The 18,443-nt window shown below is 53.2% G+C and overlaps 4 protein-coding genes across 4 annotated transcripts; 2 read left to right on the forward strand and 2 right to left on the reverse strand.

The window, feature by feature from the left end:
- Positions 1–2,468: 2,468 nt before the first annotated feature.
- CTRU02_209778 (uncharacterized protein) lies at positions 2,469–5,665 on the forward strand (the record flags this gene model as incomplete). Its single annotated transcript, XM_036720595.1, has 2 exons — positions 2,469–2,564; positions 2,666–5,665. 2 exons carry the CDS (start codon positions 2,469–2,471, stop codon positions 5,663–5,665), a joined length of 3,096 nt encoding a protein of 1,031 aa, XP_036587435.1.
- Positions 5,666–6,517: 852 nt separating this feature from the next.
- Positions 6,518–7,260, forward strand: CTRU02_209779 (uncharacterized protein; the record flags this gene model as incomplete). The annotated part of the gene is made up of 3 exons (XM_036720596.1): positions 6,518–6,583; positions 6,672–6,986; positions 7,090–7,260. 3 exons carry the CDS (start codon positions 6,518–6,520, stop codon positions 7,258–7,260), a joined length of 552 nt encoding a protein of 183 aa, XP_036587436.1.
- Positions 7,261–7,392: 132 nt separating this feature from the next.
- On the reverse strand, positions 7,393–11,462 carry CTRU02_209780 (glucosyl glucuronosyl; the record flags this gene model as incomplete). Its single annotated transcript, XM_036720597.1, has 4 exons — positions 7,393–8,546; positions 8,596–9,431; positions 9,480–11,157; positions 11,219–11,462. The coding sequence occupies 4 exons, from the start codon at positions 11,460–11,462 to the stop codon at positions 7,393–7,395; spliced, it is 3,912 nt and encodes a 1,303-aa protein (XP_036587437.1).
- A 2,985-nt stretch (positions 11,463–14,447) lies between these two features.
- CTRU02_209781 (NLI interacting factor-like phosphatase) lies at positions 14,448–18,063 on the reverse strand (the record flags this gene model as incomplete). Its single annotated transcript, XM_036720599.2, has 6 exons — positions 14,448–14,482; positions 14,552–14,647; positions 14,737–14,944; positions 16,420–16,701; positions 16,758–16,907; positions 16,957–18,063. The coding sequence occupies 6 exons, from the start codon at positions 18,061–18,063 to the stop codon at positions 14,448–14,450; spliced, it is 1,878 nt and encodes a 625-aa protein (XP_036587439.2).
- Between the last annotated feature and the right edge of the window lie 380 nt (positions 18,064–18,443).

The raw sequence follows: 18,443 nt of genomic DNA on the forward strand, positions 1-18,443 counted from the left end.
GGGAATGTGGCTTGTCCTGTCTGTATGTTGCAATTGCACGAGGCCCTGTTTCTGTTCTGACTCTGCGAATTACTTGCAGCCTTCTCGTCATCCTCTAGTGGTTTTTTTTTTTTTTTTTTTCGGATCAAGAAGCCATGATGCACACCAGAGCAGCTAGCATACCCGGTAAAAGGTGAGCGCAGGCCACGGCAAAGCAGGAAAACATCAATCATGCCTGCAGGATGATAAGGGTAGTGGTGTCGTGGGAGGGGTTGCAAGTGGCCGGCATGCGGGTGTCAGTTGATGGGACGACAAAGAATACGAAGTGTGTTGTTCGAGCACTATTGAATTTCATGAGCTGCAGGAAGAGCATTATGTCAGCTTTTGGGGGGAGGAGACTGGCAGATGCAAAACGTCGGATGGACGTAAAGATGTGCTCGTAAAGAAAGGCTATCGTGTGATTATGTGACTTTGTGTGTGTACATTGGATGAAGTCAGATGGCTTGGGCCGACGCAGCCACACTGGCATCCACAGCTTCATATTCAGGTGAAGCAACATAACAAGGTGGGGGAGATAGGCTTTTGGCGGAGAAAGCCAGCAAACAGACCTTGCAACGGTCGGGAAGCCCGTAGCGGCGACGAAGGGAGAGAAGGAAAAAAAAAAAAAAAAAAAAAAAAAAAAGCTCAGCCATGCCACATGTGAAGGTGGTTATGGTTGTTTTTTGTCTTTCTGTGTGCGGTGGTGGTGTGTGGCCTGCAGCAAACAAACAGTGGAAACACCAGATGATGCATGGTGGAGGTGGTGGGCGGGCCTTAGGTAATGGGGCCTGGCCTCCGCTTAAAATAGGTGTCTGTGTTAGCCAAACCCTTGTCCCGGTGCTGATCGGCCAGGGGAAAGGTTGAGGGGTTCGCTAACAGCGGGGCAGGAAGTGGCGCCTGCAGCGATCCCCGGTCGAGAGGTCCAGCCAACATGCTCAAAAGCTCGTATCAAGCGTCACATTAGCCATTGAATCCAGCTGCCATCGAACCCTCTCCCGTCCGCCACGGTAAGGAAGAAAGAGGGAAAGAAAAATCCGAGGAAGGGATACGGCTGCCATGCCACAGCCTCCCACCTCACTTAGTCCAACGTGTAACACCACCTTCATCCCCCGCCAACGAATGATTGTATGCAAGACGCCGTTTGTATCCTTTGTATCTGGCAATATACCCATGACAACAAGGCACGGAAAGGTACATTGTGTACTCCTTCTCAACTGAACAGAATGTAGCAGTCAATATACCATCGCGCTCAGCAGAAGGACACGGCCATGATTTGTTCCTCGCCAAGACGCATCTCGTCTATGGTACCTACCTTAGCCTCCTGTTTCCTGCCAGTCCAGCTGAACCTGGACCTCTGCTTGCTGCACCTGTTCTTAAACCCGGCCCTCTCAGACCTGCAAATAGGACAGTAAAGGGCTGATCACCATGCCAGTTTGCATTGCGCTGACCTCTGAGCACCATCAAATCTGGCCAGCATCCCAGCGGGGTCCTCCCAATGGAGGCGACAGCTCGCCTGCACGCTGATGATGCTAATGCTGGTGTCTCTATCCGAACAAAGTCTTCCTGTCTTGGGGAGCGCATCCATCCCTACGGCAGCCATGGATACCCCAGTCCGTGACCTGCTGCATGATCATGGCCCTCCCGGTTGTCGTGCAGACGAGACCTGATAGGATTCGACCATGGGATGGCCTTTTTTTTACGTTTACCGGCCTGCCTTTTAGACTGGCCCGTTCTGTTCTGTCTGTGGTATTGTCGCCGTGGGCCTCTTCCCAGTAAACAAGCTCAAGCTTGTCCGGGGACCAAGGGAGCTTCTCCGATCTGTGGTTCCTTCTTTTTCTTCGACCGCATCCCACATTCGAGAAGCTCTTTTTTAGATATCCCCTCCCGCCGTTTCCTTTCCTCCCCAAACCCCGGCTCTTATCTTGTTCCAACTACTACTCTACCGCCGGTCGTTTCTTTCTTCCTCGCATTCCCTTCTCCTACTCGACCTGGTCGCATTTTTCGTGTTTCACGAAAAACGTTACGTCGTTGCATTCATTTGGTGACTCTTGAATGGTTCGACTGAGCATTAGCCCCTGCTACTTCTTCTTCGCTTTGCCTGCTCACTTATTCACCGTCTTTTCCCGGCGCACACTTACTTCGCCTTCCGTTGCTTGCTATTTTTTTTTTTTTTTTTTTAGCACACATTCACCATCAAGCGCCGAGTTTCGCTGCAACTTCTCCATTTGTCGACTTTTCTCTTGTTCCTTGATATTGCCAACCAATTTGGCAAATCAGGTACAAACCCCATGAGGATATGGGATTTTTGAGACGCCACAGTTAGCCTCGCCTTTAACCTCTCTTCGTACTCTGCGACCGCTAGTCGCGTATCGCCCCCATCTTTGGCGCCACCACTCTACCCCCAATATCCTACATTCAAACCCTCCTCAAACGACCTGCCGCCTCCCAAAATGACTGCCACGGCCGCTCCACGCACGCCGGGCAAGCCCCGACGTAATAGGTCTGACAGCCTTCAGAAAATGCTTGAACTGGAACATATACAAAAGGTAAGTGAGGCCGGCCCTAGCCTCGCCCCTTCGGCTTGGGTGGCATCCACACCAATTTGGCTATTATAGCTTCCTCCCCACTAACACGCTTCATCTCACAGCTCGAGCGTCTTCAGGGGCACCATACTCAACCAACGCCTGCCCACGCCTCCCACATGGCGTTTCATCAGGTTTTGAGTCAACAACTTAATCAAGGCCGTTCTTCCCAGCTTCCTCCGAAACTATCTCCTTTTCCCACTCTGCATTCTCCGCCACAGGTGAAGCCTCTTGTTCCCTTACAGTCTCGCCGGAGGGACACGCTTCCGGCCAAAAAACCTGAACCTGAGAAACTCCCATCTGCCATGAAAGCTATCCGCCGAACAACTGCTCTCCCCTCCCTTTCCATCTCGGTGCCGCCGCCGGCAAACACCAAGACGGAAATCGATCGTGGACTAGGTCAGGAGGAGGCTGCAGATCATAAGCACAAGACAGTGACCTTCTTGGACGTCGATACCCAGGACGAACCAACGGCGGACGACGCTTCTTCAATCTGCAACTCCCCAAGTTGGGAGTCTTTTGGCCAGAAGAAGAAAAAGGAAAAGAAGAACGAAATCAAGATGCGCAAAAAGGAAAAAGAACAGGCCGACAAGCTGGCCGAAAAGGAGGCCAAATCCGTCAAGAAGAAGCTGGCGGCAAAACTGCACAAGGTCTCACCAGCGACGAGGCCTCCCAGCGCCTCTAGGTCGCTGACAAGCCCCCTCATGTTCGCTGATGAGCGACTTCGTCCTGCCAGCTCTCAAGCCTTTTACGAGCCGCCACCCCCGATCCGTCCTAACCATGCCAGGCAACGTTCAGACTCGGTCGCCATGCAGTTGAAAGCGGTGTTAACGGGTCATAAGATGCAATATCAGACCAATGATGAGCCAGGTTTCCTCGGCGGCTTGAAACTCGAGAAGGAAAGACAGGCGGCGACCGGTATGTTGAACAAAATGGCAAACCCCCAAATCGCGATGCTGGACCAGAGGTCTCAGTCATTCGGATATGAGGTGAAAGTGTCATCAGGTGACTTTGTTCCCCCAAGTCTTCCGCGTTCCGCTTCAGACGGGCCGCCAGCTGTGGAAGTGAACCATCAACAGGGTCACAACGTCCGCTCTAAATCACACCTCAGCACCATGCAGGTTCCGACTTGGTCTCAGCCTTTGATATCGCCCACCGCACCACCCGTGCCAGATGTGGGCAAGCTTCAGCAATGGAAGGATCGGACTACGCGTCACAAAATCCCTGGGGCTGTTGAGGGCGAGGAAACAGAACTTGACCTCGTTGAGCCCAGTGTCGACTTCAACCAAGAACGAGGTCGTCGAAGAGAGAGTTATGTGCACCAGCACCGACAGCAGAGCAAAGACCGCTCGATCAATGGCTTCAATGACGAAGTTCGCGTATCTTCTGCCACTTCTCACTATCCACCCCAGGCCAGCCGACAGCACCAGCTACGAAAGAATTCGTCTTCGTCGGAAAGCAGTCCGGTTGCATCAAACTTCCCGCCTCGCCGCGGTTCTCTGGCCGCCGTCGACTCTTTGACGGATCGTCAGGGCCAAGGGGATGATTTCCTCATCACATTCCGCCTCCCTTACACACCACCAGCACTTGATCTTGAGGGAAGCCCAAGACAAGCCTCATTTGACCGATCAATGTCAGAACAGCCGCCAATGATCAGAAATAGACTTGTATCAAAGGAGATTCCCTTACCCCCCGAGAGGTCCGCATCGCGAGAGACGACACCATCCTCCCCAGCATCCACTCCAAGTACAAGCATTAGAAGCTTCAAGGATGCCGCCAAAGCAGCTTTTCAAAAAGTTTCTCCTTCGAGTACTTCTAAGCCACCAGTATCAAGTTATTTCTCTCGAGCTTCACGCGACACCACGATGACCCCGGAATCTGCGTCTAGCTCGCGATATTCGAGTCAGGAGAACCTGTCTGTCCCGGTTCAGCCTGTTCGTCCTTTCGCCGAGCCAGCCGGGTCTAGCATGCCATCCAGAGAATCATCGGCTCGCCCTACCGACAGATCATCAATGTCTTCTTTCGAAGAGCCCATGTCTTCACCATCCCCTGCAACAACACCTGACTCCTCAAGACCTCAGTCGGAGAAGGGGCTGCCTTCTGCAGATGGGGAAATGCGCAGAGCAGACAACGAGACAGTTATGATTACCGACGATGAAAGGTCATACAGGCATTCCCACAAAGCTATGCTGGCTGTTTCCTCACCTACCGGCTCGAACCCAAGGATCAGTCTTCCGCCACAGATCCCACCTCAGATGCACGAGTCGCATCTTTCCGAACTAGAAGCACTTGTGACGGAGAAGTTTGGCGGCAGAAAAGCCAGTGTTGCCGATTGCGAGTCTGACAGCGATGCCTCTCACGCCTGCCCGACACCCCTGTTTACATCAGCGTTGGCATCGCCAGTCACGTCTACATCTATTTCAAGCCCAAGAGAGTCTGAACATCAAGTCTCTCAAAAAGAGAATGAAGAAGTACCCCAGGTGATCGAAGAGGTGATTTCCGTTCAGCGTCGCCCGAGCTTGTCTAAGAGCCGTTCGAGCCCTGATCTGGCCGTCGACACGAGCTTCCTTCCTAAGTTGAAGCATCAGCCTCTCGTTCCGCGGCCCTTGATTCCGCCTCCCCCACCTCGTTCATCTAAGAGGACTTCCAGTCCAAATAACAGAAAATCTTCGCAACCATCCTTGTCAGGGGATGTGCGGAACTCCATGGTTGCTCTCAAAGCGCCTGCAAACCCGTCTTCATACCTTGAGCAAGCCCGCAAGTCCATATCGGGGCCTTCGCGATCAAGTCGCGTGTCTCGAGCTTCGATTGTACCACCCGACGGCAACGTCGAGCCTGTTGCCAAGATGCTGGTCGAATGTTGCGGCTGCAAGTTCTTGCATGATATGCCGAGCAAGGTCTACGAATGCATGGCGCAACCTGATGGCATGGTGGAAGACAAGAGGTTGGGAGTTAGCGGAGTCATCACCACCACAGTAAAGTGCCCGTGGTGCGCTCACGGCATGACTACCAGGTGCTGCGCTGGATATGCAGCCGTGGTATACCTTAAAGAGAAGCTGCACTAGGTTAAACCCGAAGCGTGGCTTACATTAATATCTCTGGCATGGCCAGTCTTGAACACTAAAAATTTGGCACCAAAAACCTAACGGGGCACGCAAAAATAGTGGGGGCTAGTTATAGCGATGAAGAATACGATGGTAGTTGAGCTTGCTTGACGAGGTTGTACGAAATGTGTATGTTAGGAGTAGATGCGGCAAGTTTTAGGATGGAAACTAGCTCGAGAAGTAATCAAACCCATTCACTTTAGTAAACAACAAAACAAAAGTTTCAAAACATGATTGCAAATCTGACGATGCTTACATGGCGAACCTGTCTTGGCTACATGATTAGAGCATCTCGCAGTCGCGAACGTGCCAACCATCGCTCCGTCCCGCGAAGACTAAGTCCGTTGACGCCAGATCACTCCGTCTATCTCCGTTTTTCTCCATGCCGCGCCCGGAACGCGAAACAGATCAAACAGGTGCAGATTCGATTCCCCCGCACGAAGGATCCGACAAACCGCGGCGGGAGCCGGTGTTAATGCCCGGAGTTTAGCGGCGTCTTATGATGGGGGGCGATGTACATGGTGAGATTTATCCGCCGTTAGGCGGGTTGGGGGGTTAAGCACGTCGATGAAGGTGGCTGCTGTCTTATTCCGAGTAAGCAGGATCCTACGATGCTGTTATATATGGGATGTATAGACGCTTTTTCAGAATTGCAATTTACAACACCATCGCCATCGCCGCCAACAATTACACCACAACCGCCAGCATCACAGCCAGCATCACAGCCAGCATCACAGCCAGCATCATAATAAATCCACTCTCTCAGAAAACGAAACACTCCCAAAAATTGATCAAAAATAATAATTAAAAAAAATGGCATATGACATTCCCACATACCTCCTAGACAGGGCAAACATCCACGACACAATAACCACCCTCGTTCGTCCTCCCCCCTCCCTTTCATCCTAGACCCCTCTCTCCCCAAATCTCCGCTGCCAAAACTAACAAAAAAAACCCAACAATACAGGGCCACGCCCTCGACGCGGGTGACAAGACACTCCTAACGACAAAAGTATACGCGCAAGAGATAGACCTGGACTACGCCGCCTTCTTCGGCGCCGACGGCCCCACGCACGCCACGAGCGAAGATTGGTCTCGCACCGCGCTCGCCGCCGTCGACGGCATGACGGCGACGCAGCACATCGTCACCAGCATCGTCGCGTACCTCCCCCAGCCTTCGGCGTCTGCATCCGAGAGACCGGGGACGTGTAAGGCCGTCGCCAATGTATCTGCGAGTCTTGTGAGGGAGGGCGCGAGGGGCGGTGCGTTGATGCAGAATGGGGTACGCCATTTTATTTCTTTTCTTTTTTTTTTTCTTTTTTTTTTTCCTGTAAATTGTTGGTTTTGTTCGTGACGTATGTACTTTGCTAATCAGATTTCGATAGGGCCACTACGAGTTTGAACTCGTTCGCGTCAAGGAGCTGGAAGAACAGGGTCAGAACCCATGGCGCATCAGTTTCCACAAGGCCGTCCCGACATGGGAGAACGGCAACTGGGCCGTTTTCAGCCCCCCTAATATCCCGCCTATATACCCCAAGAACGACAAGACTCCATAAGCACCGTTTTTTTTTCGCGGAGGAATTGGAAAGACAATGGACAGGCAGACGAACAGATGAAAGAAAGTTCAAGTATAGCAAAACTCAGTGGTATCTCTGGTGTACTCTATCATGCATCCCTCAAAGAAATCATCATTGCCAAGAGCTCGACTGTCCCGGTTTCCCACTCATCTGCAGGCTCTCTTCCATTGCCCTCTTCAGATCCTCGTCGTCTTCATCTCCTCCCTCGCGCTCCTTGCCCTTGGAAGCAGTGCGTCGGAACTCTTCCTCCGCCAGGCTCTGCTTCTTGACGTATTCCATCACAATGTCTTCCTCTGTCCGCGCCGCGGCGTCCCGATTCATCTGATCCTTGTGTGCAGCCTCAGACGCCTCGATCGCTCTCCTGAGTTCCTCGTCTTCGTTCGTTGCTTCCTCGCCGTGATGCATCTTTGATTCCTCAAGAGCTCGCTTCAGCTCCTCGTCATCTTCGTACTGGGGTGGCGGGGCAGCCTTCGATTCTTCCAGGGCCTTCCGGAACTCCTCGTCATCCTCGTGGTATCCTTGTCCCTGCTGTGCTCCCACGGCATGTGCTGCCATGCTTTGCTGTATGGCTTGCTCGATGAGGCTCTGGTATTCTTCGTCTGTGATTTCCAAGTCGGCGTTCTTGAAAAGATCCGGGTTCTTCTCGTCCAGAGAGTGAGAGGCTTGCGGTCGAGCATCTGGTAGTGGCTGGCCGCTGCTGCGGATGTGGTTGACGCTTGCCCTAATGGCCTGCTCAACGGCCGCGTCTTCATCCGCGTTGCCGCGCGAAGTCTCTGCGACAGACGCCCGGATGGCGCGCTCAAACTCCTCATCCTCGGCAACACTGGTACTTACGCTGCTCCTGGACGGCACCGTATCCCCCTCCAGCTCCGGTACGATGGTCTCCACATGGCCCTTCTTCCAAGCCTCTTTTCGAGCGTGGAGCCTCTTCCGCTCTTCGAACGACAAGTGTTTCGTGTGCGCCCAGCCTGTGACTGGAGGCGAAAGCCCAGTGTCAGGAAGCTCTGCCGGTACAGAACTGTCACTGCCCTTCATCTTCTCGCGCTGTTCCTTGAGTTTCATCGCCTGAAAGTTCTTCAAGTCGAACTTCACATTGTTCCATCGCTTGACGACATCCTCGCATTCGGCATTGCTGGCGGCGCGCATGTCCAACTGTCCCTGCTTCATACGAGATGCGATGATGTAATTCTGAACGCTGGTTGCAAAGGCGTTACGCAGAGTCGCATGGAAACCTTGCATGGTGTACGCAGGTATGGACCACACGGCTATGTCTGTCAGCAATGAACGACCCAGGTTTAGTACCTGGGGACTTACCAGACGCGGGCTTGAAAATAAGACCGCCAATACCCTTTCCAAAGCCTTTGATGAGGCCCATTCCACCTTCCTTCTCGGCACCCTTAAGCGGTTGCATGACCAGTCCACCGATACCGTCAAACATGCCAAATGCAAACTCCTTTCCGGCAACTTTGAGGCCAGTTGAAAAGTCGGTGACCTTTTCTTGAGGTCGGACCATATCGTCGTTGTATAGTCTTGGAGCGTTTCGGAAACCTCTGGCCAGACCAAGACACACGTTCATCGGCGTCTTGACACCGGTGCTTACAATGCGGCTAACACTTGTTCCAGCCGCTACGGCTGTGTCCATACCCACGGCCACCGGCGAGGATTCCCTTATGAAAGAGGACCGTTTTCCTGGGCTATTTGGTGGCCGCTGCTCCGACGTGGTTGTTTCACTTGGGGCAACAGACGCAGAGTCTGGAGCGCTGAAAACCATGGATGGGGTGGCCGACGGTGTGTGGGAGGGTGTTACGGATGATGCGGTGGCAAGGGGTGACAGAGGCAATGTTGGAGTTGAACCCTCCATCTCAATAACGCCTAACTGCGTCGATGAATCAGACGCATGCACACTGGGAGTTGCAGCCGAAGCCTTATCGCTTCCCTGGTTAAGGCTCGTACGAGACATCGATCCTTCTTTGAAGGGGATTTCAGGGGGCTCCGGTGTCTTATCCCCTTTACTACGGCTCTTGAACAGCTCGCGAGGAAAGTCAGCTACGGCCATACCAATGTTGCCGAGGTCTGCGGCTAAAGACGAAGCAACGGCTGAAATGGGGTCCCACGGCTGGCCATCTGTGATGTACTCCTTGGCGCGGTAGCTATAGTTGTTAGAGTGTGTTTTCCATTTTAGCGGAGTGGGCACTTACAGCTTCAAGTCGGAGTATTTAATCAATCCCTTATCAACCAAGACCGCAGCGGCCATTGGACTCAAGCGGACTTTGGTACGTCTGACTCTCCAGGCGGCTGCCCGGCTGGGTTCAATGGAACATCGGAGGGCATCGGTATCCAAGTGGTCATGGAAGCTCTTCCCGCCAATATCTGTTCCTTTCTCCTCTCGGATCCTGTCACCAAGTTCCTGCGCTCTGGTCTGCGTCTCAGGCTTTATCGCAAACCGGATGGCCTCGGCGAGTTTTTCCCCGGTGAGCTGCTTGAAGGGGATGGGGTCTGGCCCAGCACCAGCCCTGGCGACCATGGCGCCCCAGAAAGGCTGGTCTCCAAAGAACGGTACGATAATGGTAGGCTTGCCAGCCTGTATACCGGCTGCAGTGGTGCCAGCGCCACCGTGGTGGCAGACGGCAGACACGTGTTTGAACAGCCAATCGTGTGGCACGTTGCCCAACATAAAAACTCCCTCGGGAAGCCCGACATCTTCAGCTCCGAGACCGCCCCAGCCTTTTGATACCAGGGCACGTACTCCTGTGAGGTGAACAGCGTCGAAAATCATTCTGGTGAGAGCGTTCGGGTCATCCACGACAATAGACCCAAACCCGATGTAAACCGGAGGTGGGCCGGCAGCCAAGAAGGCAGCCAAATCCGGGTCCGGAGTAAAGGCCGAAGCCAAGTTCAAAAAGTAGAATCCAGAGATGTCAATCTCACGCCCCCAGTCGTTTGGCTTGGGGATAAGTGCCGGTGACCAGCAATAGGTATACGGAATCCGCAGTCTGGTCAAGACACCTGGTGCCCATATCAAAGACATGGGTTCCAGATCCAACGCCTTTTCTCTGAACCGGTTGATGACATCTCCCAAACCCTGCCATGTCATCATTTCAACCAAGGCGTATGAGACGTAGTTGGTCATGACCATGTCGGTGTTGGACGACTGAATGTTTGCCAGAGGGTGGGGGAAAGCGCGCGTAGGCGTCCATGGCATGGTGAACATGAGATGTAATGGGACGCCCATCTTCTCGGCAATGTGGATATGCGCAAAACTCGGGGGGTTTGCAATAATCGCATCCGCCACAAACGGCTTCTGCGAAGGGTCCCCAGGTAGACCCATGGCCTCATCCAGTGGCGCGTCTTTACTATGTGGCTTTGGCGGGGGGCCCAACCCGTTGCCAGCCTCGATACATGAGCGCCAGCATCCGAGAAGGATCTCCTCCATGCCTCTTCGACGCTTGCTAACCTCACCGCTCTTGAGCGCGTCAAATCCCGGCATCAGCCCGGGATTCTTGACCATGAAGGCCATGAGTTCGGCGGGATCACCACCAATGCTAAAGAACTCGAGGCCATTCTCTTCGACGAACTTTTGAAAGGTAGCATGCGTGGCTATGCGAACGCGGTGACCGTATGTTTCCTTCAAGACTTTACCCAGGGCAACGAAGGGTTGAACATCACCGCGCGAGCCGACGATCTGTATGACGACGTTGAGCTGCGGCGGAGGGGTCTGGCCCGGCTGGCCGCCAAGGGACGGCGGGATGTAGGCAGGTGGAAGAGGCGCTTGGGATTGCTTGTCGGCGAGGAGCTGGCTTCGCGCGATCGTCGGGGCAAGTATCTCAGCAAGACGGTTGCCGCTCTGGTTAATGTTGATATTTACTCGACCATCGCCTGAGCCCCCAGAGGTTAGCTGTTATTGTTCAGGGCAAGGCATAAGAGGAGCCATCAGTACCTGTGACGTTGGCACCGGCCTCCACCCCGGAGTGGGAGAAGTGAAGCTGGTCATGGAGCTCGCCATAAGCCGGAGGGGCCTCATTGTCGGCTTCGAGGGAAGGCAGACTGAAGCCATCGGATACAAGGGCGTCGGGAACCTCTTGGCTGTCGACGCTGTCGAGGTTGTAGTCGCTGGTTCGATGGGGTGGGGGAGGTGGAGGGGCAGAGGAGCTTGCGCTTCCGCCTCTTGTGACGACCGTCATAGTGGTGCGGGGTCTGGGGTCGCCAACTGGAACAGGGAGATGAACCAGACACGACACAAAATATTGAAATCAGGCGTCAGAATATTAGGACATCACGGTAGGCGTGTATTGCGATGACAGAGGGCGTCGCAGAGAGCTTGGGAAAGGTAGAAGAGATGGGTTCGAATGAGCTTCTGCGTTAGGAAAGCAACGTCACAAGGTTAATGAGCTAAGCGGCATGAGACGGTGGCAGACACGAAGGACCGTAGTGAAATAAGAGTGGCTGTCGACTAGTGGCGATGTCAATGCGAATGGTTAAAGCAAGATTGTTGAGGAGCAGAAGCAAGATTTAAAGATGCGTGTGGCAGATCTACGAATTCAGCCCCGTTTCATCGGTAGAGGTAGAGATCAAGCTCATGGCCAGACCCTGGAGCTGCAGCGAATGGAGGCAGCCACATAGGCACCATAGGGACGGCATTGCTGGTGGGGGGAGGGGAACCAAGGGCTAAACAGCGCTGACAGTCTCCGCTCAGAACTCCCTGCGAACCGGGCAAGCTGCCATGGGTAAACAACACCTGCACCGCCTTCCTCCCGCACTCGCACCCGCCTTTCTAGGTTCCACGTTAATACAACACTGTGTATAACAGTCATTGGGTAGATCAGGTTATTAATGTAGTCCATGACCCGCTAAACCTGCTGTGCCGTGCTCTGTGTGTCTTGGTGGACTTATGCACTCGCACTCGCACGGAGCATCGCTACCTCGACACGCCGAAATAAAGAGAGGGGGGAGGAGGCAGGTTGGTATGACGTCCGCTCTTGGATGGATCGTCCAATGGACTGCGGGTCGAGGGCTGAAAATCCTCCCAAGAAGGGCCATTGAAGGGCTATGGTTGGGACGATTGGGGGCTGTTGCTTTGGTATCCCAGCACAGCCACAGAGGCGGACAGGGCCCCTCAACGCGCGTCTCAGGCTTTGTTGGTTAAGGAACTTCAGCTACGAAAAATGTCGTATTTTTGGGTTTTAATGATGGGATAGGTGCAATGGCTAGCAGGGGACCCGACCTGGACCAAGAATGGAGACGTGTTGTGCGGCTACGGTGTAGACAAAAGTCCTTCGGCGTGGTCCGTACCTTATCCTTACTTTACGTTCCAACCCCGGGTCGGAGACGGAAAGCTTGGCTGACACCCGACGGAGGTAAAAGAGAGAGCCGACATGGGACAACGGGGCTGAGGTAGAGGAGAGGGGAGTGTAAGGATAGTCGTACTCGACTGAATGAAGTGTTGATGTCGTTGTAACTCAAAACATATCAGCAATAGATTACGAGCTGTTGGCGTAAAGGAGTTCGAGGCGCTGTAGATTGAAGAGAAAAGAGACTCCTAATAGAGTGGATCGGAGAATAACGTTCAGCAGGTATCGTAAGAAGGTCTCGTGAAGCCAAGCAGTAGGAAGGCAAGGTTTGAGAGAACTTGTCGGTTACCTGGCATCAGCTTGGTTGCAGGCGTTCAAGTTGAAATGGGACGATGAACATGTAGGACAAGGGCGACACGAACGAAAGAGGACGAAAACAAACTCTACCCGGAGAGGACGTAGTAGCAGTCACGCATGCGAGTATAATTTTCAACTCAAGGAGCATGAACCAAACACACTCCATCCAACCCCGTAGTAATCTTTCAACAAACATGCCGAAGAAACACAATAGGCCTCAGATGGAACGCAACTCATCCAACAACAAAACAAATACAAACCCTCCAAAGACACCACAAACAAACACTCAAAGAGAACAAACCTCGCCAGAGACAGACAAAAAGATGTTCTCCGAACCCAGAATCGAACTAGGGACCTTTCGATTATCTTGGATAGAACCATTACAGTCGAACGTGATGAACCAACTACACCATTCGGAGAGATACACGGCTGAATGCCGTGTGAATGACTTGGCTGACTGCTGGCAGCACCCGGCGGCAATCTCATCCAAGAGGGTTTACCCTGACCAAAACACTCGGGTCGGTCTCTGATGGAGTCCTTGATATCACCCACTGAATGCGGAAGGTAGGAGGTGTAATTGGCTGTTCACGAGCCACAGAAGCGGGAACCTGTTCTCTTACGCCACTTATTTCCTCCAATTGGGTCTTGCTGGTATAATCTTGCGGGCCCACACTTCACGCCAGAAGGAGACACCATATGAAAGAGTGAGCACTGGCTTACGCTCGATTGCCAATGTAGCCATAGCATAGTAGGGGATAAAAAAGAACCACGTCGATATATAGTTTGTTAGGAACAAACAAATGTCGTGCTGTTACTTTGACAGTACTGCACGCCATGCTGGCAAGGAACAAAATAGGGGTGCATTGAGTACGAGACAACACCTCACGAGGTCAATTGTGATGAGTCCCTCCCAACTCCACATTGTAAATGATGAGGCCCGTTCGCGACTGTGGATCAAGTGGACCAATCTCCTCATCAGGAGCCTTGGGGTCGTGGCAAGACAGATAAGATCACCATTTGGCCAGGACAAATCGATCAGTCAAGATCCCCGTGATAAGCAGGCTCGGAGAGAGGACTTGTAGAAACGACAAGTTTATATCGCCACGCAGCCCATTGCCTTATACACATCACAGATGTTTCAAATACAATCATTGATGGGTTCCAGAAGTCACATTTGACCGCCTAGACTAGAGGTATAAAAAGATAAAAAAAGGTATAATACAGCGGCGCGCATCAGGTCATGCTTGTCTCCCTGCTGACCAGATGCCCCTTCTCCCACGCGAAAAAATGCACGCGTTCCACTGTCCATTATCGTCAAGATTTTTGCTTTTGCGTCGTTGTGTTGTATAGAGAATGCCCACTTCCTGCATCCATTTGTGCCGCGTGTCTGCTGCAGAGACAAGCACAAACTGTTGCTGGTCTTGCGGATTTACCCTTCTAGTCGGGCTAGGGTAGCATCACGTTCGCGTCTTTCATCTTGCTTCCCAAACTGTCGCGTCCCCCTCAGCTCCATTCAATCATTTAGCTGGAGAATTTCCGGGTAATCTTGGCAATGACTGTGTGGCATATGTCAGTGCACTGATCTCTACAAGTACGCTTGTCGCGAGCTGCAGGGCGGAACTTACTGTGAAGAGCAACAACGCTGAAGATGAAAACAAGAGAAAGAACAAGGACGACGACGGGGTCGACCTTGAGACCGGGGGACTCGTCGGTGTACAGCCCTACAATAGCGCAAGACGTTAGCATCCATGCCCTTCTGCTGCTGTATCCCTTTTTCTTTCATAGACCAAGACGGTGGGTAGCAACATACTCAGCATCGTGCTGCTGCTGCCGCCGGCGCCGGCAGCCCTCGTGCTGTTGGGTCGCGCATTGGCAATCTTCTCCTTCTGGTCGGCGGCCGCGCGGCGACGGATGGCAGTACGGGGACCGCCAGGGGGGGTAGGCGAGGAAGGACGGGCGACGCTCGCGCCGGAGGCGGCGGCGGGAGAGTTAACGGGCGAGGCAGAACGGGGGGAAGACTATATCAATTGCAATCATGTTAGCATTTGCATCCATCTCCTGATGCGTCATCGCTCATCGCCGTAGCCGCCATCATCAGCAAACAACGTGCTATCCTCGTCAATCGACAAGACTCGAGATCGTTCAGTCGAGGTAAGTCGCGTGTATGAAGCTCCATAATCACCAAATGGCGATTACAAGTCGACGGCTTTAGCAGGTTAATAGAGACAAAAACTGACCATTTTAAAGGAGTGTAACTAGAAACAGATCCCAAGATCGCTGCAGGATTTCGGAATGGTCGAGAAGGGGGAATCGAATTGGGCTGGGTCGGAGCGTGGAAGATGGGAAACTCGAGCTTCTGGCTGGGGGTTGCACGCTGCGCTCAAAAGTGCAGAGTTGAGGCCACAGTTTTGGAAAGGGGAGCAGTAGCCAGCTGGGGGGGTCTTGGGATTTTCCGACCCGACGTTCCAGACCCCCTGGGGCGGCGAACCTACCTTAACGGGTCCCTGCCCGGAAGTCAGCAACAACGCCTAATCCAACTCCACAATGGAGCCCCCATCCTAGTTCAAATCAACTGATAGAAAAGTCACTGCGTGGCAGACATGGTCACCCCGTCTTGAATATTGTGACATTATTTTCACTTTGCAATCCTATTTTGGACTATTTGGACTATTTTTGAACGCTTTCATTGAATTTGAGGGGGTACTGTATATCTAGGAAGTAGCCGCTTTCTGCAGCCAGAACCCTTCCGTCTGATCGGCGCCAGCTTATGCAGCACTTGATGAAATACAACAAAAAGTTCAGGCTTTCCCTCAGCTATCTTCCCTTTCCGCTCGACGGTTCGCCGGCTATACAGGCAGAAAAAGAAAGTCTGCTTGCAGACTCTGGGGGGTTGGTGTGGTGGTGTGTACGATTCAAACAAAAAGTAGAGAATGAACAAAGGGAAAACAATATCCTGCCACGAAAGGGGCATCCCCTGCCCAAAAAGAAACTAACACGAGGACCCATGGTATCCCTCCCCGCCTTTTTTTTTCATGATGACTGGTCTTCAACAACAGGTGGGTGTCATTCGTGAGGCTCCCCCTCGCTGAAATTCCAAAACATGGGCGCCAGAGAAAACACCGAGGTGCCAGTAGGCCATCAGCTGTCCCGCGTCCGGCCGTCCCAAGCCACAAAGTGCCCCTTTTTTGTTCCCTTCCGAATCCGAGGCTTTTCGATCAAGTTGTCATCCTCGAGGTCTTTCAAAGGCGACCATTGAGCTCTTTGGGCGCAAGCCGCCGTGAGCTGGCTCGGTGGTCTGGTACCTCCGCCGTTGCTCATTATAGGGTAAGATTAGACAGTGATACATCTACACCTGCTGGAAACGAACCATCGCAACCCAAACGCCTTCCGCTATGATGGGACCGCGGTCCTGCAAACTTCCTCGGAGGTGATGAACGAAGAAAAAAAATTGGTATCTTCAGCTTCAAAGAGTAACGTCAAGAACCAGGCTGACGTCCTGGACATCCGACTTTGCAAGGTCTTCTAGGACAGGAATCAAGTCCAGCAGCTCGTTGTCATGTGCGTCCGAGAACCAACTGCTGATCGGAACGGCGTGCTGGGGGTGGAAGATATACGATGTGGGCGAGTTGTCAATGATGATTGTGTCTTTCAAGTCTCTTCCCACCTGGGAAAGATCCTTGACATAGTTTCCTTGATGGTTGTAGCAGCTCTCACGGAATAGTCTGTGGTGAACGACCTTGTGGATATCGAGTTGATCCAAGAGGGGGTCGCCATACTTTGAAAGGTTAGCTTTTGATTGGAAGCAGGCGAAAGGGGAGGAGGAACTCGTACCTTGGAGACGGACGCGGTGAAAACCACCACTTCATAGAGCTCACCAACGCGCTTCATGAATTGATCTACGCCCGGTCTCTTGATAACATACACATTATGATAATTGCCTTCAATTTCCACAGGTATAGTGAAATCGGCTTGATGGAGAATCTGCCGATAGTTAGTATCACAGTCATAGGATTTAGTCCATCAGACATACCTTGAAAGAACTGTGAACCAAAGTCTCGTCCAAATCAAGAACAAGGCATTTTCTGCCCTTAAATTCGGGGGCGATCGGAGGCAGCAGGAACTTTTGCTCGGCGACGCCAGGCTCGACCTGAGCAGGTTCTTCGTGAGCTCCAGGAGCAGGTCCCGGCGGGGGACCCGGCAGCTGCTGACTTATGGGGGCGTCCTCAACCGGGGGCGGTATTTGCTGCTTCGACTCTTCGGGCTCGGGCGTCGCATCCGGCATGGCCTCATCTCCCTCGGCATCCTTCTTTTTCGGGTCTTCCAGGTGCGCGCTCTGGGTCTTTTCGCCCGAGGTGGGTTCGACCGTGATTGCCGGAGCTGCGGTACTGGCACTGGCGGCGGTGGCGGCAGCAGCAGCAGCGGCCGCGGCCGCGTGCTTCGACTCAGAGCTCTCCTGGCCGCCAACGGTAGAGTCGTCAGCCGTGGTCGTGTTCGAAACGCGCTTGCCTTTAGATTCGGTGCCTACGGTCATCGGTTGTTCGGGCTGGGGCTGCTTTTCCTGGATTTGCGGCTTATTGGCGGAAGTTGGTTGCTCCTGTGGAGTGGGCTGCCGGGACTTGGCAGTCGTCGGTCGCGCAGGCAACTTGTCGAGCTTGTGGACGGCGTCGTCGCCGTTCTCGATCGCGTTCGCGTTGTCGGGAACCCCGCAGCACCCAAGCAGGGCAAAGAGCCCGCCCTTCTTCTTCTTCTGTGGGGGGTTCACAGGCGAGTTCGGTTGAGTGTTGCCAGCAGTGTTGGTGGGTTCAGTTTCGATGCCGGAGCGATGGCTGCCGACGCTGCCATTTCGATGCCGTCCCAAAATGCTACCTTTGGACTCCTTTGATCGTCCGCCGATGCTGTTTCTCGAATCGGTGACTGTTACTCCGCTCAGCCCTGTCGAAGTCGGAGAAGATTGATTGCGCTGCGAAGAAGACCGTGATGGTACATGCAGCAGACCCCTACCCTTCTTTGAATTTCCGCCCTCCTCTGGCGCCAGAAGCACCTTTTCTTTGGACATTTCTTGGCTTGACTGGCCGTTCTGTCGAATGTGTGGTGTAATTTCGTCGGCTGGGTTGGATGATTGTGGGTTCTCGGACATGATGCTGTCGAACTAATTTTGGGGCGGGTAGTTGATTAGCGAAACCGTTCCAGCGAGCGAATGTACGAAAACACCAAGCGGTGAGTACTCAGGAGGGGCTGGTGAGAGAGTCACTAGCAGGGCATTCTAGATCATCGATGACACAGTTCCGCCTCATCCTTTCATTCCAAGGTCTAAGACATGCCCGAGGTGCTTGTTGGCGTGCTCTAGGCGGTCCGACACGACGCACATGGTGCGCGTGGGAAACAGGCCAAATCACCAGGCAAGCGTGCCTCTGGTCAAACACAGTAGAATAGCGCAAACATGGGTTGGGAGTGGGTGTTGGACGATGCTTGCGCGGTGTGGAAAGCACCTGAGAGGGAGAGAGAGAGAGAAATGGA

The sequence above is a fragment of the Colletotrichum truncatum genome, assembly GCF_014235925.2.
Source record: "Colletotrichum truncatum strain CMES1059 chromosome Unknown Contig_0006, whole genome shotgun sequence".
Taxonomy (NCBI): domain Eukaryota; kingdom Fungi; phylum Ascomycota; class Sordariomycetes; order Glomerellales; family Glomerellaceae; genus Colletotrichum; species Colletotrichum truncatum.